Source organism: Temnothorax nylanderi, unplaced genomic scaffold (genome assembly GCF_030848795.1).
Source record: "Temnothorax nylanderi isolate EJ_2023f unplaced genomic scaffold, tnyl_v1.0 TNYL_tig0016_pilon, whole genome shotgun sequence".
Taxonomy (NCBI): Eukaryota; Metazoa; Arthropoda; class Insecta; order Hymenoptera; family Formicidae; genus Temnothorax; species Temnothorax nylanderi.
In genome coordinates this window covers 1,474,665-1,501,751 of record NW_027249078.1, presented here as the reverse complement: position 1 = coordinate 1,501,751, position 27,087 = coordinate 1,474,665, and the positions used below count along the sequence as shown (strand labels likewise).

The following is a 27,087-nucleotide window of genomic DNA, read 5'->3' as shown; positions in this document are numbered from 1 at the left end:
AAAGTAGCGGAGCAGTTTCGGGAGATTGCAACCCATTCATATACATAAGAGAGATATTACGTAAGAGCAACGCGAAGTGTGATTGTTAAGCGCGCAAAGATCGAGCTCGAAATATATCAAACAGGTACTTGTCTATGGAGTGCATACATAATATTAATTTTTATTACCTCTTGCAAACATATAAGAGCGCGTAACCACGTTTTACCGTTAGCTACAATTAATAACGATCTCTAATAAGTAGACACCAATGTCCGTGTAACGCAGTCGCGCTCTAATAGAATTTACAAAATCGCCAACGACACGGCACAGCACGTGGAACGTTAAATCCGTCCATTTTAGCTGCACTTTCTACATTCTCCTCTCCAAAGCTCCAATATCTATTTTGTCTATAAAATGCCGAAAGTACAGCTAAAGGCTGTGATACACGCCGTACAGATCCGCACGTATACTCCCATACGAACATATCCACGCATACCATCACACACTCGGTTTGCAATCGCACGTTAATAGCTCGCCCTAACAGTGTCCAGTTTGCTCAACCCAGGAGGAAAAAGTATTTTATCCCGCTGCATAGAAATGTTGTCTACATTCTATGTTGCTTAAGATTATTTCGTTTAAATCATGCTGATTTAAGATTTTCGACGGTTTTAAGAAAATATGTGTATTTATATGTGAAGAATTTTAAAGCTAAAAGGTTTTTTCAAACTCTGTATAGCATGATTATATAAAATAATCAGTAACTATTTGATGAAATACCTAATAGATTGGGCAAATTGCACACTACGCCAGCTGTTTCCCATTCATAAATCTTCGTCCTTCGTATGTTCTGCAATATTGCAAGAAGATTGCTTCTGCAACCGGACAATCTGATAAATATTATACGGACTGATTTTTAATTATACGCCAATACTTCAATCAGCAAATACAGATATATTTCAAAATGGAATTCGAAATAAAATAATATAATTAAAACATTCACATACATTACAATTGTAATACGTTATATCGAATGCCACTTTGAAATATCTAATAATAATCTTATTTTCTCTAATTTATTACAATTCTGAAGATAAAGCATAAACAATCTACACTCATATATTATTATTTCTCTTATTTTCGACTCTTATTTTCGAGATTGAAATATTCATATATAATTAAGAAGCACTCCGCGCATCGGGCTGTATATTCTGCATATGTGCAGAACTATCTATAATATTAAAATAATTTTAGAATCAATAATTAAATTTATTATTCAGCGCATGTAATAATAATATAATAATGATATAATAAAAATAATAATAATAATAATAATGACAAATTATTAACTACGGATGAAAAGTTGAACGTCTCAGAAAATTAATAGCGTTTGCAAATATCGAAGTAACAACGGAGTAAAGGGATGATAATAATTATGTTGATAGTCAAATCGATAAATTTGCTGAAGATGTGTAAAGTGCGATTATTTGCGACAATACTGAGCGTAAATTAAATAGTAATGGAAACATAGATAGCGTTATCGTTTAAAAATATAATGTTAATAATAATAATAATAATAGTAATAAAATAATATGATGATAATAATACGCAACGTATTAACTTGTGTTTGACAGTGCGCGACAAGTACTGTTATCCTCGAGTACTTTGCTCCAAGATGTAAGTACAGGAAAACCGTGCTGGTCCCCCTCCCCAGTCCTCGCACATTTGCTGTACAAGTACGTTGTTATGTATATTACTGTCGTAAGCAAGATACTAACGATCGCGGACTAATCGGTACCCGTTTCCGCCGCCGGAATGAAGACTATTTACAACAAGGTTGAGCGTCTCACGCGGCGGGGCATCAACGCCCGCGCCGAGGCAACCGCGGGCTTAAGAACGAATACATGAATATATGTGAGAATTAAATATATATCGGTAGTCTGCTTAGAATCCTATACGGCGTATTTACATCATTCGATTAAGATTATCAAACCCTCTGAGCGCGTTAATTGTCGGGCGGGCGCGTCTCGTACGAGTCAAGGATGACGGATCTAATTTAATCTTAAATACAAGTAAATTTTTCCGCATTTTTAACTATATAATACAATTGGAATTTTTATCGTGCAGTGAGCACGTTTTTAATCGTTCCACTTAGGACGTTATCAATCGCCTAAGAAACACGGTAAAATAAACATATCATCGTCCAGCAGAAGCGTTGGCAACTTCATGTCAAGTTGCCATGAGCGAGTTACCTGGAAATTATATTGCCAGAACTTCTCACACGTCTTCCGTTTCAAATTAAAATGTTAATAATAATAAGTGGAACAGGATACGACATCGGTATGATATATAATAAATTAGAGAGAAAAACGCCATTTACGGTCCGGACTGAATCTTGGTAGTCTAATAATAATATTGTGTAAATTTTGTATACTTTTTCATGTACACGGCGCCGCGGCATCATAAATGCCTTCCCGCTTAAAGACAGCCAGGTCCGAATCAAATAATAGATATCATTATTTGATCTATTATTTTACTCGGACGCGGCTTTCTTCAGGTAGGAAGGCATTAATGACGCCGTCTTACAATGTACAAGTTTAAAAAATATAAATAAATAAAGAAGAAGATCAAATTCCTTTGTTTATCGCTTGTTTAGCTTTTATCAGATTCCGTAGATAGGCATTTGCAATTTACAAATAACATGTATTATCATCATTTGACAAGCCACAAATAATATATACTATCATCATTTTCAATTTCCTAAAAATTCATGTTCTAAAAATAGGTGACACATGGGGCGTTTACGAAGCCTCATACCTTCTCGCGCTCGCCCGAAAGTTGAAGGACAATGCTTTCGAGGTCATGTTCGCCAACGGCCCTTTTTAACCCTTTGACAAGCGCATTTCGAGCCACGTGCATGCCAGCGTAAACAAGCCTATATACATATATACATCAGTTACTCTATAATAAGATATGTGACCTATAGTACAAATAAATACAAAAGACTAAACTCTGAAGTAATGAAGACGTAGGTAGCCTTATCGTTTAAAGATAAAAATTTCTCAATTGTTACGCCAACGAAATGTGACGCAGCGATGGGAGCCGGCAGGTGGATGAAAAAATATTGCCTAAAAAAAGGAGAAGAAAAAAAGAGTTGTGCGTCGCGACCGCTGCGTTTCAAAGGATTAATCTTCTGGTCCCGAGAGATTAACTCGCGCCGCTCGCCGACCAACCGTCTTTGAGCATCCTAAGCTTTAGAACTCGCATGTTATTTCCCCGCAGCGGACAAGTCCGCGACGGAAAGAATCGAGCGGAATAAGTATATCGGTCACCCGATCCAAGTACTGCCACCTCAGAATTGCACGAAATCCCGTTTTGTGTGTAAATGTGTGCATGTGTGTATATGTGTGTGTGGAGTGTGTATACGACGATGCGTGCCCTCCTCCTACCCTTACCTACCCTTCTACCTGACCCTGAAAGAAGAAGAAGAAGAAGAAAAAACCACAAGCGCAAGAGAGCGGAAAAGCGAAATCCGGTGCATGGAGGAGTGAGTGGATTGTCTTGTTACTCTTATCATATCACAGATTACCCAAAGTGCACTTCGGTTGGGAACTTACACGAGTACTGTATAGGTATATGTATGTATGTATTTTATATATATATATATATATATATATACACTACCGGCGTTTAGAAAAATAATAAAAAGTGAGGATAATAAAAGCTGAAGTTTTTATCTAAAACGATACCGGTGTATCGGTTTGCTGTAACAAATATCAACTTGGAACATTTCCCTCGAGGCCGAAAATTGATTTTAAAATCGAATCTCGATAATAAAATCGTCAATCGTGATTAACGGCACGGGAGAGCGTTTGTTTTAATTATCCTTCAACAATTATTCCGCTATAACGTCGGTAGCGCCAAGTTTTATTTCTACGATGGTACGGCGCAGAGTCACTTCACCGACGTGATCTCGCCCCGCTTTCGCGACACCCGGTGTTGGACGACGCGAATCCCTTCGATTCCGGTGCCCCGATCGATCGAGGACAATTGAGGCTTCAGGACGAAGGCCGCGATCGAAGGAACCCCCTGGCGATCGCGACGTCAAGAACCCCATTTCGCCCATCGAGTCGAAAAGCAACGTAACTCGCCGTACATCTCTGAGAAAAAAAAAAGTCTTCCGTGTGATCGCACTCTTCTCCCGCCTCGGCACGCTCGCCGAGGACGATCGGCATTCCTGAAACGTTCTATCCGAGTCTTTGGGTCTGCTCGATGTCGCGCGCGCCTCTGGTCCACGATATTAATATTTATCACCTAAGATCTACATTTGTGATTGTGTGTAACAGGATGTATGTGTGTTGGTATGTGAGTGTGTGTGCATACGCATACATGCGTCTGTATCCCATGCATCCTCCTGTAATCCATTATCAGTTCTAGGATTTCTTTAAATTAATCTGTTACGTAGCTAAAAATGCACCTACAAGAAGAAACGCTCTAAGAACATTTAAGAAAGAAATTCGAGACACTGTCCCCGATAGAATGGATAGAAGCGAGATTTCGTAGCGTCGCAACGGGCAAGTTGGAATTGTTTTCACCTGGCAGAACGATCGTTGGAATTTGAGAACCCGACGCGCTGCCATTAGAACTCCGAGGCGCATTATTAATGAAGTTTCATTAATAAAGCTGCATTTTGTCAAACGCTGCAACTAACGCTACGACAGTACTTCTTTTCGAGCATCTGTCTTTCTTCTTCGTAAAGCGGTAATCTCTTTCTTACCGAACCGGGAAGAAAGAAACAATAATGCGCAAGCTTAATCGTACTTCGTCTCCACATATCGGCGAAAAGCTACAAGAGAAATACCGTGTACGCGACTTCGCGGTCATCGTAGCTGCGCGTGAAGATCTTCCCTTACTCTTATTCTTCTTTCGCCTCTTCCTCTTCTCGTCCTCTGCCTCCTCTACCGAATGTAAGGCGGCAGGAACTAATTGTTCGCAGATCCCACACGATCCCTCAATCGGATCCTGTCGCCGGAGTTCGATGTTTATTCCAGTGTCACCGCAATGGGAGCCACTTGCAGGTACTTTACGCGCAAAACGTCCCTCCCTTCGTCTGCTCGATTGAAGAACGAACGCGTGATCAATCTCTCTTTTTCTCTCTTTTTATTCCTTTTTCTCTCGCCCGAACTCTCGTTCTCGACGGATTTAGAAGCTGGTCGTGGTCTGTTGATGCGCCGCGCCGCTGCTCTTCGAGGCCGTCTCTCGTCGCTCCGCGAGGCCGCAGCTGTCCGTATTCCGCGAGTCCCGTTGTAACAGGCCTCCCTGAAGAGTTACATCAACAAGAACAATTTCGTGTTCTTGTATACCGCGCTGTGTATTTTGTTTTGTTCGTTCGAGTATCGAAGCCTCCCTATATCAGACCGTCGATTAATCAACGGGTCTACCCTATCTTCTACCTAACACGAGACTCAACATTTAATATCGTGTCTATGAGGAGTCTGTGCCCACCTGGAGCAACATATTGGCGAAGTTACTATTGGTGAACTTGAAGTGCCGCTTGTCGTAGAACTTCAGTAACGCCGGACTATAAGGATGCTGCTCCTTCAGGTGAAGATAATGCACCTCAGGCTCATGCGTCGTATGTCCGCATTCCTCACAGACGTACATCTATCAAACAGACATATTCATGCGGATATCAAATTAAAATATACTAACATAAATCTACAAAATTATATCAAAATCATAGGGAAAGTCTTATAATAATACATGTAAAATATTGCTTCGGTGAATCAGTCTTGTACAGTTAAATTTATTAAAAAGAGAGAAAGCAAACTTATTCGCGTTTTTTTTTTCTTCAAGACAGTGCCTTCTATGAATAGTTTACCTTAGCGCGTCGCTCCTTATACGCGTACTGATGCTGAACTCCGTGAACTTTCTGGCCGTGACTCTCCAGCGAGCACCGTTGCGTGAAACTCTTCTCGCAGAGGAAGCACTTGTAGGGTCGCACACCTGTGTGCGTCCGTGTATGCCTCTTGAGATCAAACGTATCGTTGAAGCCCTTCCCGCAGAATGTACACAAGTAACGTTTCACGTCACTGTGACACTTCATGTGACGATTAAGAAGCCGCTGAAGGCTGAAGGTTTTGCTGCACACGCGACAGGTGAAACGACTGGGATCGTCGTCCTATTGAGCAAAAGATCGAAGAGTAAGTACGCTATAACGTACTCCTTGTAATCTCGCGGCGTCGACTTAACGATTCGATACGATGGATTCGTTATGTCACAGTCATATCTCTAGTAATGACAATTGCGCAGACCTAACGCAATCCTTCGCAAGCAGCATTACCTTGCTAGGCGGAGTGCGATTAGTTCTTTCCTCATCTCGAGTAGCTGCCTGTCTCTGACCCTCGATGGCTAGAGGATTCTTTATGCCGTGACCACCATTAACAAATTCTAGCTGACAATCGCTCGGTAAACCCAGCTAAGAACCGATGAGAAGACACGTTAACTCTCGCTGCGTTTTTCATGACGATTAGAAAAGATAACATCGGATGAAGCACTCAAATTGACTGAGCATTGCATAATACGCGTGAGAGTGGGAATTAACAATCCACTCCTTATCGTACATATACCGATTTCACGATTGGAACTGATCTACTCGAACAATTCGATCGAATCGAAGGCTTCGAGGAACCCGTAGATCATATCGTGGACGACACACTGAAGTGTCATCAACTCGATCCCATTTCCGGGCGGTAATATTGCGAAGAGATATGCTTTTGCCTGGATCAATTTGGGTAGCTTACCCTTTGTTGAAGTACACCGACCCGTTGCGAGAGCGGCGGTTCGTTTACCGATCCGGCGGCTTGAGCTGCGACTGTGGTGGGTGACACAACTGGACTATGCGCGTGTTCTCCCAGTCCGCATGACGGTGAAGTGCCGGTCGAGGCGCCGTCCAAGGAACAGCTCGCAGTGCCGGGGCTGGGTAAACTTCCGCCTACGCTGCTACCGGAGTCTATCTCTAAACCTTTGAGATTAAGGAACCGAACCGTTAACGCGCTATTATTCCTTCTTAGTCCTAAATCAATAAATTAAAAATGTGCTGTTAGCGAAAAAGTGTACCACTTTATACGACTTTTTAAAAAATCTTTTAAGATCTTCGATATAACTGTAAGTCTCAAACATAATATTTCAAAATCTATTAAATTGACATAATTTTAAAGTCAGATTACTATCTATACAAATTTCTTTGTGTTCCAACGTTAATTTTAACGTTAGTTCGGTTAATAGTCACACGAAAATATAAGAGCAATCGTGATAATTCACCATTATTGAAATTCAATCCGGGACTCAGAAGACTTTGATGCTGTTGCTGTTGTTGGTGCGGTGACGTAGCCTGTTGCTTCTGCTGCTGCAGCTGCACCTGAATCTGCAACTGCTGTTCCTGCTGATGCTGATGATTTTGGTTGACATGCAATCCGAGCTCTGGACGTTCCTTTTGAAGCGACTGATAGCTCGTCTCACCGGCCGCGTAGCTCAGTCCCGCGAGCTTGGACGCGTTGAAGTGTTGCGGAGTCGTATAGTGTCTAAGAAAAAGGGCACGCGATCCATCATTATTCTATCCCGTGATTGAAATTTACGATCGGCTTTCAAACTCGGCCACGATTACGATAAAAGCAAACGGCGAATGTACAGAGTGTTAGTTAATCGACAAGCGCAAGCGTTTCTCACGATAGCTGAGCGTGAGCTCACCTCGTGTCAAAGCCTCTGGTCAAGGCCATGCTATGCTCGGGGAAAGGATCGACGCTAGGCTCAACGGGAGTGGTCATCTGACCGGCGTCTTGACCGATCCCACTGCTGCCGGTCGAGGCAGGCGAGTGTAGCGACTCCTCCAAGAGATCGCTGCCGCCGTCCTCGGTCTGCAGCCTGGGCAACAGAAGATCCGCCGCATCGTTGAGAGTCTCGAGGAGCGCCGTGTGATCAGACGGCGAGTTGAAGGTCAAGGTTGCTGCGGTGAACTGTAGCGGATCCACCACCATGGTACCAGTTACCATGTCTACCATCATGCCTGTATCGGTGACATCGTAGGTGCCATATTGAGTGGACAGCAGGTCGTTCGGCTGAATTTTGTAGCCCGCTAGCTCCTCTTCCTCTTCCTTAAAATTCAGACCGTAGGACGCACAAACGTTCGCGCAGACATTCTGAAGGAGAGAGTATTGTTTGCCCTCTTGCGCGTTGTACTGCGCGTGCTGAGAGTTATCCTGTTGCCCAGTGTCGCATTCGATCCCGACGGCCGTCAAAGGTGTGAGATACGCGTTTCCTGAAACAATGGCACGGACGATTAAAGATTGTCCTGAAAAATTCATGAATTTTAACTTAATAAGCTTGCGTGCATGTGCACAACGTATTCTTTCAGATTTATCGAAAATCATATATTCCATGATAATTTGTGCACTACAGGAGTCAGATTTCCAAGGACGAGTATCGTGACTATGATAATTTGAAATGATTGATTATTTGAAGTAGAATATGAATGTAGAATAATATGTCTTTAAATTTGCTTAAAAGCATCTTTTTCGGCAAATAATAATACCTTGCAATTCCGAATTCTGGATATTAATATCTGGATAATAGAAGTTTGCATCACAAATGTTAGAACTTCCGAAGACAGGTGCCATAATAATTTAATTGCGCGATATAAAATCTTGTACAAATAATAGCAAATATGGAACAAATTATACATGTATAAAACGAAAAGATAATAGTAACAAAAAATAATGCACGAGATAACTCGAAATACGACTTTTCCAAGCGTGGGACGTACGATTACGATTTCGTACGAAGACATTAATAAAAGACAAGATTTACTGAATCGCACGCTGAACACTCAAATTAGAACTGACTCGATCGGCCACAATCTCGCGTGAAGAGAAAATACAAAATGTAAACAATATCTCGATCTACTGAAACGTCCTATTTTATTGTCTATCTCGATGGCTAAACAAAATAAACACTGCCAACTGACATGAGTTCAATCATACAATTCGAAACGATGCCATACAGGATAACAGAGAGTTATTGTAATAAACGAGAAATTTAATTCTAGAATTTAGTAGCTTTAGCTAACAATTAAATAAAATAGCCACAGATAACGTTATTATTTTAATTAGTTAATTAGTTAATATGTACTTAATTAAACAAATGTAATAAAAAAAGCGTTACGTTTGCAAAAATCAGAAATGCAATCGTCAATGTTAGAATCAATCTAGCAATGAATTGTAAACATCTTTCTAATGAATCGTGTATCATTAGAAAGTTCGATGAGATATCGAGTAGATAAAGAGCCGAAATTGTTCATGTCTTTCTGACATGAGAGAGACGAGTAAAAGTGAGAAAAGCAACGTGCGCCCGTGTACCTTGAGAGCTGTTGTACTGATTGGCGAAGTTCGCGAGGTTGTTGCCACCCTTCAGGGACTCGTAGAACGGCGGCAGGGATCCCGTCGGCGGCGAACTTGGCCCGTAGTTGCCACGACCCCCGTTTCCACCGGGAGGCATGCCGCCCGCACCAGCTCCCCCGCCCAGAGCACCGCCGCCGCCGCTACCACCGCTACCGATCATCGCTCCGTTACCGCATCCCCCGATCATAGCACCACCGCCGCCGCCGCCACCGCCGTTCGACGACGGTGAGGAATTGTTGGCACCGCCACCGCCGCCGGAAGAACTGCCCGAATTCGAGGATCTGCCATGTCCCGCGGCCGCCTGCACTATCTGAGAGCCGGAGAGTTTGACGGCCAGCAGAGACTTCGAGATCGAGGTGCTGGGGCTGCGCGACACCATCGCGCCCTCGCGACATTTCTCCTCGTCCTCCTCCTTTCGTTTCGGCACCGCATAGTCTATGGGTTGATCCTAGAATTGTCGTTAATATTAACTCACCGACATCATGCGCGATATCTTAATTTTTTCTTTTTTAATCGTTCGAAAAACACCCAGGTGTATCAGTACACTTTTCTTTTTATCACTCAATGTTTTGCCTCTTTTTACACACACACTCTCTCTCTCACACTCTCTTTCTCTTTTAAAAGCACACAATAAGATATTAAAAGATAAGATTGTATTGATGGGATGTTATGCACTGTTAAAAGAAAAAAGAAAAATTTTGTTAGAACTAGACATAAAAAATAAAATTTAACAAGAATATATAGAAGAGAATAAAGAAATAATTGCAAGAAAACTGAATAAACAATTGATAATTTTAAATATATAGTTGTGTCTTCTGTCTATTTCCATTTTATATGCGTATGTGGTCATTCATGTATTATTTGATGGCACTATAACGAAAAGAAGAATTTGAGTATTTTATAAAGTAGGTACGCAATATTTTTAATTATATACATAAAAAAATGTAAAATACCAATTTTGAAAAAATTATAATTCTTAATTAATAACCAAAAATTAATTAACTACGTATCATTATCAAACATCCATTCGATTTCTTATATAAAAAAAAGAGAATACTAACATTTATTAGATAGATGATATATAGATATAAGACAGATTAATTATTTTCAATCGACAGAAGCGTAAAAAATAACGTGAGAGGTAGTATAATGGTGAATGCAGTAAAAGTAAAAAGATGTAATGATTTGTTAGTATTATTGCACATCACGTACGTAACAGTCGAAGATTAGTAAATTGCAGTCAGTCTCTTCGCTACTCTTTTCTTCCCCGCATATTTGTCGATTTTTTCATCATCTCCCTTTTTCATCCTCTTCTTTTACCCATTCCCTTTCCCTTCTCTTTCTGGCGTTGAAGTCTCTTTCCGAGTAATGATTATTTCTGTCTCTCTTACTTTCTTGCTACCGTTTTCTTAATCGCTTTCTTTTGATTATTCTTTACGTAATTATCCCAATTCTCCATTTTTTCCTTTTTGCTAGATATTGATATTAAGTTTTCTAAATAGACATTTTTCAAACTGAAACATCATATCTGAATACCACGATCGTTCTTAACTTTCGATATAAAATCGGATCCATTCCTAACGGACAGATTTTTAGTTTTTACATTCTTCTATTTCCTTCTCCTCGTAAGATGTACATTCACATGCAAAATTACTGTGAATTATTGCGCAAATTTTCGTAGAATTTACGAGCTTTCGTACTTCAAAATGAAAAACGACAGCATGCAAAATCGCAAGAAACTACTCGGCAGACCGCACGTTAAATAATGTTGTGCATAATACCGTGCAAAATTTTGCTCACCCTTCTTTATCTGCTTTGTCGCTATACATAATGTATGAGGCATTACGAGGAGGTTAACGAAATCCTGTCGAAATTAACGAAGCGTGACTGAATCAGCCTAATAACAGACTTCTGTGCTACCTCGGACGTACTTAAATGTCGTAAGCATACTTTTATTATTATTAAGATTCGTTACTTTTCAATAACCGCGAGATATAAAACATTTTAATCCACTGAATTGCAATGTACAAAATCGTTGCCGTTGCCATACAGTCGAACGTGAGTTAGCTTATTTCATTAGTTGAAAAAAGCGTAAACATGCGTAAATGTATGATTATTCCAAACACGATGCGCTATTCACGAAAAATCCTCATCCAGCAAAGCCTTGAACATAATTTTTTATTTTCGCGATATGCCTAGTTTACCTGTTCCGGTTCGGGGGTCTGTATCGGATCGATTCTCTCGATCTCGATCTTATTCTCTTCTTTCCTGGAGGTGCTTTGCGGCGGCACCCTCTGGATAACCGAAACCCTTGTGGGCGGCTCGACACGGGGTGTTTTCGGCGGTGTTTTCGGCCTTGGCAACGCGATCTTCTCCGATTTGGACAGGAACTGTGGTGGATCGTCCGAGGCTATTGGCGGGCTGCTATACTCTTTTCGCTCTGCCCGAGTGAGCACGTGGCGTCGGCTGCCGTACGGCACATCGCCGCCGAGGATGCTGGAGATGAATCTCCTCGGCTGCGGACTAGTCGCATTGCTCGCCGGGTGCGGCGGCGACGGCGATGGAGCCGGACTGCTGCTGCGAAGGGATTCGGGAGTCGTCGCACGATCATCATCAGTCTTGTCACGATCTATTGTTGAAAAAAAGACAAATATGATTTTTCCATTAAAATATAATGTTTCCATTAAAATTTCATGAGTATTGTGCCAACAAAACTATTATTTGCTGAAACTTCTCGCATCAATTGTGAGCCATATCGAGGTAAAGAAAAAAAGTTCGTAGGAATTTTTTCTTGTTATTCTTGAACTGTACGTCAAAATTTTTAGTATACTAATAATTAATTCAATTAAATAGATTATGTTGAGGATTTATATCTGATTCCTCCTTCATTAATAAAATATACTATTATGACAGTTAAGTAAGATCTGGAGCTACTTATGATTAAAACTCATCAATTGACAAAAAAATGTTTGGTACATCATACAAATATATTCTAGAAAAAAAACTAATTATTACCTAAACCTGTATTTATTAAACATTAATATCTTTGGTCAGTATGAAGTAAATTATATTTATCATAATCCAATTAAAAAATTCTAAAGAAAACAAAGACCGCAGAGACAATTTTGGTAAGAGTACGGAGACATTTTCGCAGAAATGCCTCGCTTTGCTGTGTCACAACCTTGCTTCTGTCAGTTTTCTTACAATTTTCTTCGGTGCGGTACAATAAGCACGGAATCGTTGGAATTTGAGCGAGCTTCCTATTTCAAGGTTCGCACGACTTAGCACTTAACGCGCGACACGGATTTACGATCCTACACGGATTCGTACGAACGCCGACTTGCGACGCAAAATGAGACAGGGATTGAATATCGATACGTATATATGCTAGTCAATCGGGACTCGGCATACGTAATGCACGGACAACGACGACGGTGACGACGATGACGGTCATAACCGTCGGCTGGCGGTTTGGCCCGCTGCTCACCGTGCCTGAATTTACGAGCAGCCTTGAAGATTCGCAGGTACCGTATGGCGACTACGGTCGCTTCGTCCTTCGCGCGCGCGTACGTGATATCCCGCTTTTCTCCTCGAGCATTTCTCAGAGTACGCCGGCGAGTAACTGTCTTTAATTAGCGAATGATAACCGATTGCGGTACCGATTGTCTCCTCCCGCTGATATTTCTTTCGAAGCGAATAGATTTCAAGGGCCGCTCGATATCCTCGATCATCTTCAGCTATGACATCGAAATTAAAGAATTTCCCATGATAAATGATTTTACATCACGAAATCGTTCCCAATGTAGACTTAAAGATGAGGAATCTCTGTAGATTCATCGTCGGCAATACCGATTGATGTTTAATAACAGCAGTTTTTTGTAATTTTTTTTTCGTCGCAGCGTATTTTTAGCGTGATTATAAAGGTGATCTGTTATTGAGTGTGCAGTGCATATAGTCTCTCGATTTTCGAGACTCGTCGAGTGCTTTTCGACGAACACGAGGACACTGCATAATCATATCGTTGGCGGTGACCAGGAAACTACCTGCGCGGCATTTTACTCTGAGGTCATTATGGAAAATATATTGAAGGAAGAAAAGACTCGTCGTCTAGTCACTCTTCGGGGATACTATTGTCATATATCTTGGCGTTCTTTCGTTCTTTAAAAACTATCGTATATTAAATAAGAGGCCATTAAACTTTGCTCGCGATTTATATTTCGTTTTTCATAAATTATAATTTCTATTTAACATTATATCATCAAGAAAAAACAGCGTATAAATACCAAAAGATCTTAATGTTGAAATTATCAGAAATATGAGGGTGTTAGGAAATTAACGAGTTTGTAAACAGAGCCACTAGGAGCTCAAGGCACCCCGTCGAAATTCGGAATAGTCGGAGTAGACCGAGCGTGGAATTTAAATCCCCAGACACCCGCGGCGTCCTCGGGGAGGACGATCTTTTCTCGATCTTCTCGAAAGACTCGTCCCTGAGCTCGAAATCAACCGGCGGCGATCCCGACCTCGAAATTACGAGTTAGACGAAGCGCCTAACGACATCTTTTGCGCAATCTCTTGCGTCACGGCTCGAACCCCCGAAGGTAACAGCCGTGGCGGAGGCACCAAAATGGCGGTTCCGTTCGTCGGGCAACCTTCGATGGAGGGAACCGCGCCGCGTGCATACATGCGTGCATGCGTGCGTGCGTGAGTTCCTCTGACCAAATCCCCCTAACAGGTTCGGCCGCGCTATAAATACCTGCGGCGCAATCGTCGTGACCGGGGTACCGATGTACGCCTCTGCCTATCTTCGACTCTCTCTCTCTCTCTCTCTTCTCTCTCCCCCCCCCCGATTCTCCGTCGTGCTCGTTCCCCGTCCGGTTTCCTCCGCCTGTTCCCCGTTTGTTCCGCGCTATCTCTCTCTTTCTCTCTCTCTTTCTCATTTTTCCTTTCGCTTCTCTTTCCCCTTCGGACAGCGAGAAAGAGAAAGAAAATGAAATGAGAACCGGTACATCGAGTCGGAATCGAGAGGAACGGGCTTGCTCGCGGAGCGAAGAAGACGAGGAGGAGAGATCGACCAGGAGAATCGAACGGCGAGAAAATTCCGGTAAATCGGTCTACTGCAATCAGAGTCGATTTTATAATTAACGATAATATCTCCTTCGTGCTTTTTAATTATATCCATTCAGAAAAATTAGAAGAAATTTATAAGTGGTTTCGTTATTTTTTTTAAATAATTATTTCCCTCATTTTTATGATCAATAAGCACTTTTGACGCTAAAATATAAAAACATTCGCTAAAATATGAGAAGATATAAACGGGAGCGCGAGATATATTGTATCGTTAAAAGTTTTGAAGACGTCGCGACTCGGTTCCCTTAGATAGACGACGTTGTAGTTGCCAGCCAGATCGAAAGGGTGTTGAGACGAATGAGCTCGCCCGCGGAACGGAGTGCCTCGAGAGCGATCGAGCGGAGAAGATCGATGCCCGGACTCGGACGCAACGACTGAATCCTCACAATTCCCAATGCGAAACCCAGGGAGCGCGTGCTGGAACGAGCGGAATACACTTCCTGATCTATGCGAGGCCTCGAGGTCGTTGCCATTACGACTAAGACGCTTGTCGAATCTACCCTGGGGCCACGTTTAGCGTGACTTCTGCATCCTGGACTCTGCCTTTCGTCGCGTATCGGCGTTCGTCTAATGTCCGTGTGAAGAATTCGTTATCCACGACACCAAGTTAAAGTAAAAAAAAAATCACATTTTTAATTCCAATTTAACTCCAAACCGCGCTTACAAACACGCGCGAGAATCGCACTCGACATTGTCACGATTCGGAGAGTATATCGAGGCGGTAATACCTTCAGCGTCGAATACAGGGTTTGGAATACGAGTCCGAGTCTTCAGCTATCAACGTTTACGGCAGTTTCTCAAGACTAGCGATAAAACACTCGCCTTTTGACGTTTACGGTGACCCGTAAATCCCGCGCAAGATGTGTATATATATATGCACAATATATGTATATGTAATGGAACGCCTCGATTACTTCATCATCCGACACATTGTTTCTGGTCTGTATGCAGATAAGCGCGATATATACGGCAGCATAAATGGCGAAGGCGCGAGTTGCCGTGCCGCGGTGTGTTAGCCGAAAGGAAAGGAAAGGAAAAACCTGAAAAAAGGACTCGAGAGCAGGGAGCGGTCGGCCGTAAGTAGGTCGGCTAAGCCGCGCCGTTTCGTTCGATCGAGCAGATATTACAACGGCAACGAAGGTGTAAGGCCTGACGATGCTGACGATGCATCGTCCGCGCCGGGCCGGGCGAGAGAACTCGCAACAGGATCTCCGCCTGAACCCGGTCGCGACCCAGGCTGCTTTATGCATGGCAGGTTTTCTCGAATCTCGCGCTTCGATCTCGAGACGCTCCTCTCGAACGTCTCGATTTATTTTCCCTTTTCCGCTAAGCTTGCAGAAGAAATACTACGCTCACTAATGTTTATACATTCGTGTACTGTAAAATCTTTCTAAAAAATTTCCTAAAGTTTCTCCACGCTCTCTTTTTGTTCTCCGACATCTTTTCTCCTTCCTCTCCTCTGATGATGTGAATCTGATGATCATTGCATCGATATCATCGCGTTATTCTGAGATGATCTAAGATTACAGCGACGTCGAGTCGAATCGGCACTTTTAAGCGCAATGAGATTCCAGGCAAGGACGCAATGGCAAGATCGCCCCGGAATCCGAGCCGATGCGTCCGCGATCGCGAGAAAGTGCGACATCCCGTATGCACGGTCTCGCGCGAGCCTCCACGCGCGGTATCTGCGTAGCGTTTGCGTAGCGGTACCGTGCGTGGGTCGAGTCGTCGTCGCGCGCGGACAGCAAGGTGACACCGTATACGCGGCCACTTGGTCGCTTTACGTAATAGGCACGTGCGGTGCGCGCGAGCACGTGCGGTGCGCGCGAGCACGCGCGCGTATTTCCTCCGCCCTGCGCGAAATCCTCGCGCTTCCATGTTCGGAGCAATCTGCGTTTCGCGCAGCAAAAACGACGCCGACGATTCCTCCGCGGAAACAGCAAGACCGTATTAGCACGTCATGCGCTTCGACAGGAATTACAAATGCCACATAATCGTAATTAGATATTAACATGTAAACTCCGAGAGATATTGTTCGTGTAAATAGGGTCTTTAAAGGGCCGATACAGTGATTTGAGTGCTTTTATCTAGAGTATCTGGCTACACTGTAAAAAAAATATGTAAAGTTATGCGAATAAATGTAAAAATCACACGATTTGTGATATAATTGTATACATTTTCGTGTGATTTTTGCGTTTACCGTTCAAGTAATTTTACATATTTCTTTTATCCTGTTCTTACATTTTTCCCACATCACAAAGAAAGTACGCAAAATTACGTGAACAAGTGTAAAAATCACATGATTTATATTCGAGATGCAAGTATGATATACACAAGTGTGCAGTTTTTAATATACTTTTCTTAAGGTGTACGTAACTTATTGTTAGTATGTAATCTAAAGAAGTACAGTATAAGATAAATTGCTGTTTAGGTTGTTTAGGTGTTATTTACTGTTAGAACGTAAAAAAGAAATTATTTTATAAATAGACCAACATTGTGTTTCAAATTGATATTTCCTATCCATACCTATTACCATCGAATCTTAATATTAGCCATTCAGATTTTCAAAACTAGGATATGCTGTTCTTGCAGCATTTACTTCATTACGTGACTTAATGCTTAATTTATGCTCTTAACACTTCGCGGGCTTAATTTTGAAAGCAAATTGTCGGCTCGCGACTTGTAGTTTGTCGTTCCTAAATTATAGATGCTCCCAAAGCATTCCGTTCTTATCGATCTCGATAATCGCAAATAAATCACTCGCGCCGATCGCACGCACGATCGCGTTCTTCTTCGCGATTCCCGTCAGCTCGATCCTGCCAGCGGAACGAATGCATCGAATTGCGAGTAATGCATCGCGCATACGAGTTCTGCACTTCCTAGAAGCTACGAGGCACATATACACATGCACGCAAACACACATCTATACTGGCTTGGTAACGCCACGCTTCAGAGAGTCCTTTCTACGGCCGAGCGGAAGATCGAGGTGTTAGCCGACGACGACGACGACAGCGTTTCTCACTCGACCTTGGCACTCGGTGAAAAGTCGTGAACGAAAAAAATCATCGGTTGCTGCATTTTGCGCCAGAGGGTCAGGAACGAAGGGAGAGGTAGGAGGAGGAGGAGGAGATCAGTGCAGTGGGGGAAGACCGGTGCAACTCCGACGTGGCCGGTCGAGCGTGTCGCCGTAATGCCGGAGATCGCACAACAACGTCGAGACACAACGCTTGGCTCTTAGGGATTGAAGGAAAGTGCCGGTATTTTTTGTTCGTTTAAGTATCGCGACACCGATACACCGCGATGAAATGTGACGAAGTGAATCGAGGCTGCCCGATAATTCTCGACCACATTGTTCCCAAGCTTTTTGCGGCAATCGAGAAAATCTGCATGAGAAATACCCGCGTTATTCATAATTCTTGTTCCTCATTTTCACGATTGTTAGAAATACCTTGGTACTACAGTAATTCGAACTATAAAACTCTGTTTTTTTTTTTTGTAGTGTATTTCAAAATATATACTGAGAATCATTATGTGATGTCGACGAAATTAAAAGTCGCATCCATCGAAGACTTTTGTTCGTGGCGCAATTATCCTTGCACAACGAAATTGTTCCAATTGTCTGGCGGTTCCCAGAGAAATCTTACTGATAACCATTTTGCAAAAGTGATGAAAAAACCTGCGATCAGTGTACTATGGATACTATAAATATTATTACTGTACACGCGTCATCATCTTGCAATTTCAAATGGATACGCAACTATTCGCATAATTCAACGTCGCTTGTATAACGCCATATTTACATTCATATTACATAATGAGCGTCCAATTATCTCAGGAATTATAAATCGATTTAAGTCTCGTTTGAGTAGAAATGTGAAAAATCTTAGATAATTAAATGCATATAAATCACGAGCGTTACTGACTTATATTTATCAAACTAAGAAAATGATTCAGTCGATCATCGTATTAATTGCATCCGTGATTAATTTCGTTCTAAGCAGTTAGATATTAATTTATAAGGCAGTGCTGTTAGTAATTTCCCCTCTAATCAGAACAGCAGGGCAAATGGCAGCGGTAAAATCACCTTGGCAGTCTCATTCGTGGTATTTCAATCCGGATTTTTTTCCAAACAGACGGGATCAGAGACCGTGGCAAAATCGTCGCGACTGAGCGGTGTCATTCGGTTAGTCGTTGTTAGAGCACTAGACCACAGACTATCCCATTATTTGAAAATAATAGCTCGTGCAATTATGCAGGAACAAAGGTCAAAATTATTCATTAGGTTGATGCGAAAAGTTCCTCGTTTTTTCATCAGCAATCATATTAAATATAGTTAGAAAACTAAAATTCTTTAAGAAGGAATTAAAAAATTACTTGATAAGTAAATAAAAATATATCCAAGAGTGTGTTTCGATTTGCAGCACGCTCGTTTCGATTTCGCTTTTTTGCAATCGACTTTTAATACAGCTTTGCTTCTTTTCCAAAACTTTGAGAACTCGGACGGGATTAAAATCGCAATATTTATAATATAAACAAGCAGGGATTAAAAAAGGATTGCAATAATTAGGGAAAGAGTGCAAACTATGCAGTCGACGATTAAAATTAACTTTTTCATCACCGACAGAGGAGAAACTTTCGCGTTCGAGGTTCTACCCACGCTTGGTAATCGACATCGAGATTACAATGTGACGTTTTTCCACGACGAGAGTAGCGCTGGACGCTATTATTCCGTAATAGTCATGCTCGCGTTAATTCACCGTCGCGAAACGATCGTGCCGATTCGCTAGCGCCTAGTGTAGAGCGAGATTTATCGCGCTGAACGTTCTTTTCTTTTGCACTTGGCCCCCTTGTTCGGAAAGAATTTCGGTCACGGCCCTCTTGCGCCATTAGCTGCCACCACCGCCGCCGCCGCCGCCGCCGCCGCCGCCGCCGCCGTGTACACTCATCGTCCTCTGTATGCGGGGTGTGTTGCGCATGTGTGTGCCCCAACTACGACGATGATGACGACGATGGCGTACGCACCGAGGTGTACCTGCTCGCGGCGCTTTCGACGACGAGTCGAACCTGTTCTCCCGCGCGTGGCGAGAAGTCCGGTGTCGTTTCAATCGGTGGACCTCTCGGCGTACGTGTCTGCGGGGTGTTCCACAAGATTTACGTTTAGCCTCAGGGACGTATTCACGTTCGTGTGTGGGACCGATTTAAACCTCGCAAAATTTTCACCCAAAACGCGTAAGACGTAGGTGCGCATTTTCAAAATGATATTACGTGCACGGAGAGAATTCGAATCGGGAATTGCTAGAAGCGGTCTTTTAAATCAAGCTATACGTACGTAGCTTAAATTTAAAAAAAAATGTACACCAATCGTTCCCTCGCAGGCTAATGAAATCTAGTGCCTAAATCGGAATAAATTAGTTATGTTTCTGTGGCGTACCTAATGTTTGGTAACTGTACGTGAAAAGGAACGTATGAAATTTGTCGGATATTTAATTTCACGCCTCCTTTTTCAACGTACGTCACGGTACCGCGAAGACCCGTACCCCTATGCGAACAGGCGCGTACACACACACGCGCGCGCGCGCGCGCGCGCGAGCGCGTACGATTAGACATGCATGCACGCATCGCGAGGCTTACGGGCGATGCATTGTAATTCGTCGCAATGACTGCACATCCTGGTGTACTAGCCTTTGCAACAGGTGCGCGTCACTGAGCGCGATTACCTGCGTGTCAACGACAGTTAAAGCTCGTATGTGCACTGGATGTAACAGTATTTATCTACAGCGCGCGGTACATACGTACGATGCATCAACACCATTAACGGCGTCTCTTTCAGGGGAATATTTCTTTTTTTCCCCGCATACGCGAAACGTTGCATCGGAATCTCTAGTCACAGCCAATAAAATCGCTGGATCTCTTCCTTGCGATAGCGAAATTACGATCTGACTTAACTTTTAACTTTAAGCTCGCGTTACTTTCGTGTATCCGATATATTTTATCTAATTAACGTTTAATAGTTGATACCAAAATGTCAAGGTTAAAAGACTTTGAATTTACATACTTTTACTTGAACGCTATTGAGTAACAGACTGGCACCGTTAAGAAAGTATTGACTTTGATAGTTTTAGGACAAGGATTTATTAGAATTTTATGAATTCAAATTGACGTAATAGTCAAATACCTAGTACAAATTATGGAAATTTCGATTTTAGAAGAAACATTGATTTTCCCTCGTAACATTTTTATGAAAATCAGAAATTAATTTTGTTTAATTAATTCAAGAATGAAAAGAATTTTTCTCAAAATACGGTGTGTGTGCGTGTAATAAACGTTAATTTCATGACAAAGGGACGTTATGGCAATGATTGTTCTTTTAATTGAACATATATGTAGCTTGGGGGAAAAAAAACGCCGGAGATGTAGCGTGACTCTGATAAATATTTTTTTAAAACGATGATAATAACGAACGTGTTCGGTACTACAGTTGGTCGTAATGTTATTCTACGAGTTTAATAGCGGCCAGTTTTACGCGACTTATCGCGCCGGCCCTGCTAGCTCCCTTCGTCGCGTCGAATTTAACGCATTCCACGCGCACGGCGACAGTGCGATGTGCGATCCTCTTTTGGCGCGGCCATCGGCTAAGTGGAATGAGCGTGCGTCGCACCGCAATTGCATAAAACGCACCGCGTCGCCACAGGCTTCGTACAAAGTGACGTTGCGATCGAGGAACGACCAGCTCAAAATGCGCATTCTAAAATTCTAGTGGTTAGCTAGGATCGTATAAGCACGGATAAATAATCCGAGAAAGAGTTGCATGACGCCTGCTGAAAGTGGTACGTCGCTTAGAAAATGAAAAATGTGCAGGTCGCATATCCGGTCGTGAGAATTATAAAATGTTTACGGAGAATTTGCGCGATCGGGAAATGTAAACAGTTCTCAGAAATCCGGCTGTGAGTTCCCGTTTATCTTAATTGTCGAGTGTTCGCGGTAAATAAATTAAAATTAAAAGAAACTGATCGCATTTGATTAGCATTCATGCATGAATATGCGTGATACTATGTAAGATATTCAGGGTAAAGAATCATTCATGTGGATCTTTTGTGGAATAAACTTGTAGATACATCACCCTTCACCTTTTTAAATATAAAGAAATTGAAAAATAGTTATGCTAACGTATTGTATATTAATATTTAAAACTAATTATTAAAATCTTTTTTCCATATTTAAATAGGAATGTAGATAGTTTAGGAAACGCAGGTACATTCCTTAATTTATATGACACATATTTGAGAAAGAGAGATGACGCGAGAGTAAAGGATTCAAATTTAATAGCGCAGATTCGCGTGAATTCAGTCGCTTTTCAATAAGATCGTCGTCGGGGAATGCGAGAAGAGTTCCGTATATACACCGTGTTGAATTTCTAGTCAGTGACTCTCGGTCGGCTTACGTCCTTCTATCCGATCCCCACCGTTTCTCGCCGCTGCATGCCACGGCGAGATTCTAATGCCGGCACGGTCGCCTTGGCCGTCGCGGAGATCACTGACAGCGGGCTCGGGCTTGAGCTGCGAGTCGCGTTGCGCAACTTTCGCGCGAAACCGAAGGTTCCTACGGCTCTAACGGGAGGTACTCCGTTGCCTATATACCAGCTACGAAACTCATCAACATTCACGATAAGAGTAACCTGTCGCCCAGCCGTTTTAAGGTCGCGGCCATGAATAAGAGACACGTCCAAGTTCGAGCGATTATAAGACAGTTATATACGCCACGTAAGTCGGTTTTACATATCATACTTATATTAAATTCGCAACGTTGAGAAAGAATGAGAGAAATGGAAAAATTGATGTAATAGCAGGATACCTATCATCAAAAGATGCCCGAAAAACAGAGAAAATACTTCAATATTTAGATTCGTAATAGAAACACAGGAAGCTTATACGAATCGTTCGATGCTAAAAAAAGCATAATTCCGCAAAACTTATAAATTTCCATTTAATTCGAAAATGGAAGAAACATGTTTCGAAAAATATCTAACATATCACTAAACATTTCTTTGAAATTATATTGAACTGTATTTATATATATAGTCGCTTCGTACGAAGCAGAAACTTTCAGCAGAAAGGAAGATACGAATCTTTAATGTAACGCTGCTTTAACAATGTGCACGAATGTATAAACGCGGGAACGTTCCGAGTGAACGAGAATCATCGGAAGGAGAAAAATGTTATCCCCGCTTGACGGCGCGACGCATCGCTTAGGCGAGCATCGAAGTCTCCGGTCCGGCGCGGCGCACCGTGCACCGGAGTCCGAACCGTACACACGCGTCGACTCGTCCGTCGCCGCTCGCTCAGCTCGCTGTAGCGCAGGAAACGTTATACGAGCGGCGCGCGCGGCGTACCATTACGATCTCGCGTCAGCCCGGATTCCGTTTGATCGGCAACGCGGAAAATGCAAATGAAAGCTAATACTCCGTACGCACGATACGCGCAGAGACGTTTACGTAACGTATCGACGATCTCCCGACTGGCGATGCACGCGCATGAATCTTCTTCTCTTCCCGTCAAGGATAACGATGTTTATCATCGCGACGGGCAAGCCGCGCTTGCCGCACGAACGAAGGGCTCTAAGCGACGTGTGTCTAATGAGTCGATTTATACGCGAGCCGTTAAATTCGAGGGGCGATGAATCACTTGATTGGACGCCGTCGCATTAATTGAACGGCTGCATCGGTCACGCGCCTCGAGGAAAAAAAATAGCGATTGTAACGAAGTATCAAGGCAGCCGGAGCTCTCGGAATGACGCTAATTGTAAATTAAGCTGAAATCGCTTCCGTGTAATATAAATGTTTCATTAACATATATAATTAATGATAAACACTGGCCAAAAGAAAAAGAAAAAAAGAAAGAGAGAGAGAGAGAGAGAAAGAGTAATTCGTGCACCTGCGACAACGGTGATCGTACAGAACCAGTAACAGGCCATCGACACCGCGTTTTGCGCATCATTCGTGGTCTCGTGAGCGCAGGAACCTGACGCAAAACAAGAATCAAAAGTAGGGAGACGAGGAGAGAAGTGACGGGAGAGCGAGAGAACGCACAAAAAAGAGAAAAAGAATATAAAGGAGGAGCCGCCCCGGTCACTTTCCTAAACCAGTTTTAGGACTACATTCGGCCTCCACCTACTACTCACTATACCGTTGTAAAAGTACCACCCGTGATCGACCTCGACTAGACCATCGCCCGAGGACTAATAGGCCCGAACGAAAAATCAGCAGTGAATTATGTAACTAAACTGTGCAGCGACGACTCGTCGAGGCACGCGATTTTCACGCAAATTAGTCAAACCTCGGTTTATCTTTACGGCCATTGAGAACGACGAAAAAGTCATTACGCACGTAACGACTAACGATAACGATAAGTGCATTTGGGGACGTTGCGACGCAGGTAAACGACGTATCGTAAAAGTAATATCGTGACAAATCTCGTTAATATCGATTGCGCCAATTGTTGCTCACGGAGTAAACTCTCTTTCCGAAATTCTCTGCGGTATGTCGCAAACTCGGTCGACCTTGGAGCAACTGCGTCGATAGGCGGATCGTCGTGTATACACATCCGCGACACGGACAAATTGCAATTGTACTTTACGACCGTTCACTCACTATACCGTTCCTCATCGGCGCGGCTGACGCGCGGAAGGATGACCGTTGTTTTCGACGAAACCGTTCGTACGACGTAAACGTCATTATGCAATCGCACGCGGCGTTCGTACACAAAGTGGCAACTCATATAATTAACTGCACGTGGCGTGCACAGGTATACGCGGACAAGTTCGCCGACTGCCAAAGGTCACCGCTACTAAGCATCCAGCGGCAGATCGGCGAGGAGAAATCTCTTTTTTCTTCCATATTCTAATCGGCTGATTATGTCAGACCACGATGAAAAACGTGCGGCAAATGAATTACCATTGAGGAATATTACGACGAGATAAAGTGCTCCCGTGCGACGCAGCAGCCGCCGAGAAAAGGGTGTCGCGAATCATTAAGAGAGATAACGCCCGGTTATTTTTTACTCGAACGCGATCGAAAAGAAGGGTCGCTATCGTGAACTGTCGAATTCGCGGAGACCGCATAATGAGTCGAAAATATGTACACGCGAGTAATTAGCATAATGCGATTCACGAAAGTAAAAAAACTTGGCAAATGCGTTGCGCGCGATAACGCCCGGAACCGAGGTACACAAATTGCAATCGCACCTGTAGCCAAAAATACGATCGCACCTGCGGCAGAAGTGTAACATTTTAAGACGCTTTTTCTCCCTCTCCCGCTCTTTTATTTGCTTTCTTGTTCGGCAGGTACGTCGTAAAGAGGGTACCCGACGAGAGAGAGAAGCCACAGAGTTGCACTTGTGCCCCGGTCGTTCCGCTTTATCGACGGCCTGCACATTGTGGATTAAACTGTCGAGATCGGTATCTTAATTTTACACGGCAGCGGCTTACGCGACTCCATAACGATCCGATAATCGACATATCAAATTGCTGCGTACGATACAGCACCGAAAAGATGAAGATAATTGTCTTGTGGCTTATTAATGCATTCTCCATTTATCCTCGTAATGAATGCGTCGTATATATAGGTACGCAAAAATCTTCGCCGCGATTTAATACGCACTTCGGAGATCATTATCTCTCTCGTGCGTGCATATGCAAAAATTCATAACGCAAGACCGAAATATGATTATATCGATAATTATAAGATAACATTACGCGCTCTATAATTCGCTTGATTGAATTAATTGGTTCAATTTGATTATGCTGTGACAGTGCCATTTCAATTAATTTATTTTACCTCTGCGTAAAGAAAGTCCAAACATGAAGTCGACTTTATTTCGACAGAATTCTGATTTTAAACCCATTCACGGACGTATTAAAAAATTTAAAAAAAATAGAACGATGCAAATATTTACTAGAAAAAAAATGTACTTCAAACTGACCAAAAAAGTTGTCAATTAGAAAACTATGGCAAACTTGAGATATTTTAAATATTAGTAACTCCAATAAACAAACATAATTTTAAATATATACTAACTTCAAGAAACAATTTAAATAGAACCGGTATAATTTCGACGAGTTCTACTTCCCATAGCGCAAGGGAAGATGGACGTTATGCCGTTAATTTAACACAAGTGTAGGAAACTAAAATCGCCGAAATTACGCCGGTTCTGTTTTAATCGGAAATCACTTTACATTGGTCCTTGTTAACGATGAGGCTCAATGGCTCCGAGCTGCCAAGCGGGCTGTCCTTGCCACTACCGAGAGGCGGACTTTTGCTGAGATGCTGCGACTCCAATAACCGCAACTGCTGCTGATGCAGTCGGTTCTTGATCAGAAAGATCTTTGGCATCGTGACTTGACGTCGGGAGCGATGCACTACGTTGTCACTTTGCACTACCACTACATCGAAGTGGTAAGTGAGCTGCTCCCCTGCTCCGCGGTGTAGTCAAGATCGCGGTCGTGGCACAACGAGCAAGAACACGTCTGGAGCGAAGCAAAACACGTCAGTACGGTCTTGTACACAACAGTGTCATACTCGAGAGTACTCAGTAAACGAACGATCACGACGAACTTGTATCAAATCCACCTGTTGTGGTTTCGGTCACGATGATTCATTGTTACCTGTCCCTGTCCCTTTTTCACGCCGACGAGCGATTATTCACAAGGATCGGCGTGGAGATCAACGCAGGATAATTCTATGTCGGATTTTGGGACGGACCTGCACGGACAGAGACTTTTCTTGCAAAAAATTCCGACGATGGATTTACTGGTCGCGCGAGAGGTTCATCGGCGTCACGAAAAAACAGGGGCCAGCTGACTCGGTCCCCGATACGTGATTGGAGTGTCACTCGAGACCGAAACACTGGATATCCGACCGGTATCCGCGTGCTCCGGCGCTGGGGTCCATACGCGTCTATCACTTCCCTCACTTGATGGATTTACAGTTATGTTGAGAGCGCCTCCGTGAACGGGCACCGTGAATCGAGAAAACTCAACCGCACGGCCTCTCGTGAGCTACTGAGTCCGCAAGTAAGTGAACTCGGTAGTGCGGGCCCCGTAAGCCCCTCTTTCTTCCTCCCGTCCACATCCCTGCCTCTTGCTCCCCCCACGCCTCGTCGCCTATCGGCTGAGTAAAATGTGCGCGGACCCCGTTGACTGTCCCCCACCATCCACTGGCCCTCCTCCTCGTCCCACCATAGGGCCTCACGAGCCAGCCAGCGGGACTATTCGATCGCAGGTCTACAGTCCTCGAAGATGAGGCTGCTTCTGACGCGCGCATGCGCATAACGGAGCATCGTACCTTGGATGCCGTGAGCTCGCTTTACAATCCCCGTTTTCTTTCTAGTTAAGGGACTGCATTGTTTCCTTCTTCCTCTTTTTCTAGGGGAACTAGTTGTTCCTGTCGCCGGTTGCACCTTCTGATCGAATTAACGTTCTACTGTTGAGCGCGTTTCCGGGTAATCAACTCTCTTCTTCTCGCACGCCTTTCCTT

At 43.1% G+C, this 27,087-nt stretch overlaps 1 protein-coding gene across 2 annotated transcripts; it reads right to left on the bottom strand.

Annotated features, from left to right (window-relative positions):
- Positions 1-140: 140 nt before the first annotated feature.
- Positions 141-27,087, bottom strand: LOC139768478 (uncharacterized). 2 transcript variants are annotated; one of them, XM_071698690.1, is made up of 9 exons: positions 25,788-27,087; positions 11,636-12,060; positions 9,390-9,879; positions 7,726-8,293; positions 7,300-7,559; positions 6,801-7,000; positions 6,320-6,454; positions 5,858-6,157; positions 141-5,640 (listed from the first exon to the last, which is right to left on the bottom strand). In XM_071698690.1, the coding sequence occupies exons 1-9, from the start codon at positions 25,942-25,944 to the stop codon at positions 5,461-5,463; spliced, it is 2,715 nt and encodes a 904-aa protein (XP_071554791.1). In that variant the 5' UTR covers positions 25,945-27,087; the 3' UTR covers positions 141-5,460. The 2 variants fall into 2 exon arrangements, with proteins under 2 accessions (XP_071554791.1, XP_071554792.1); XM_071698691.1 differs by having other exon boundaries at positions 6,828-7,000.

Coding starts and splice junctions, on each gene's coding strand:
- LOC139768478 (XM_071698690.1), bottom strand. CDS start 25,944: ATGCCAAAGATCTTTCTGATCAAGAACCGACTGCATCAGCAGCAGTTG. Junction 8,294..9,389: donor TCAGTACAACAGCTCTCAAG/GTACACGGGCGC, acceptor CCATTGTTTCAG/GAAACGCGTATCTCACACCT. Junction 6,455..6,800: donor AACCGCCGCTCTCGCAACGG/GTCGGTGTACTT, acceptor ATCGGTTCTTAG/CTGGGTTTACCGAGCGATTG.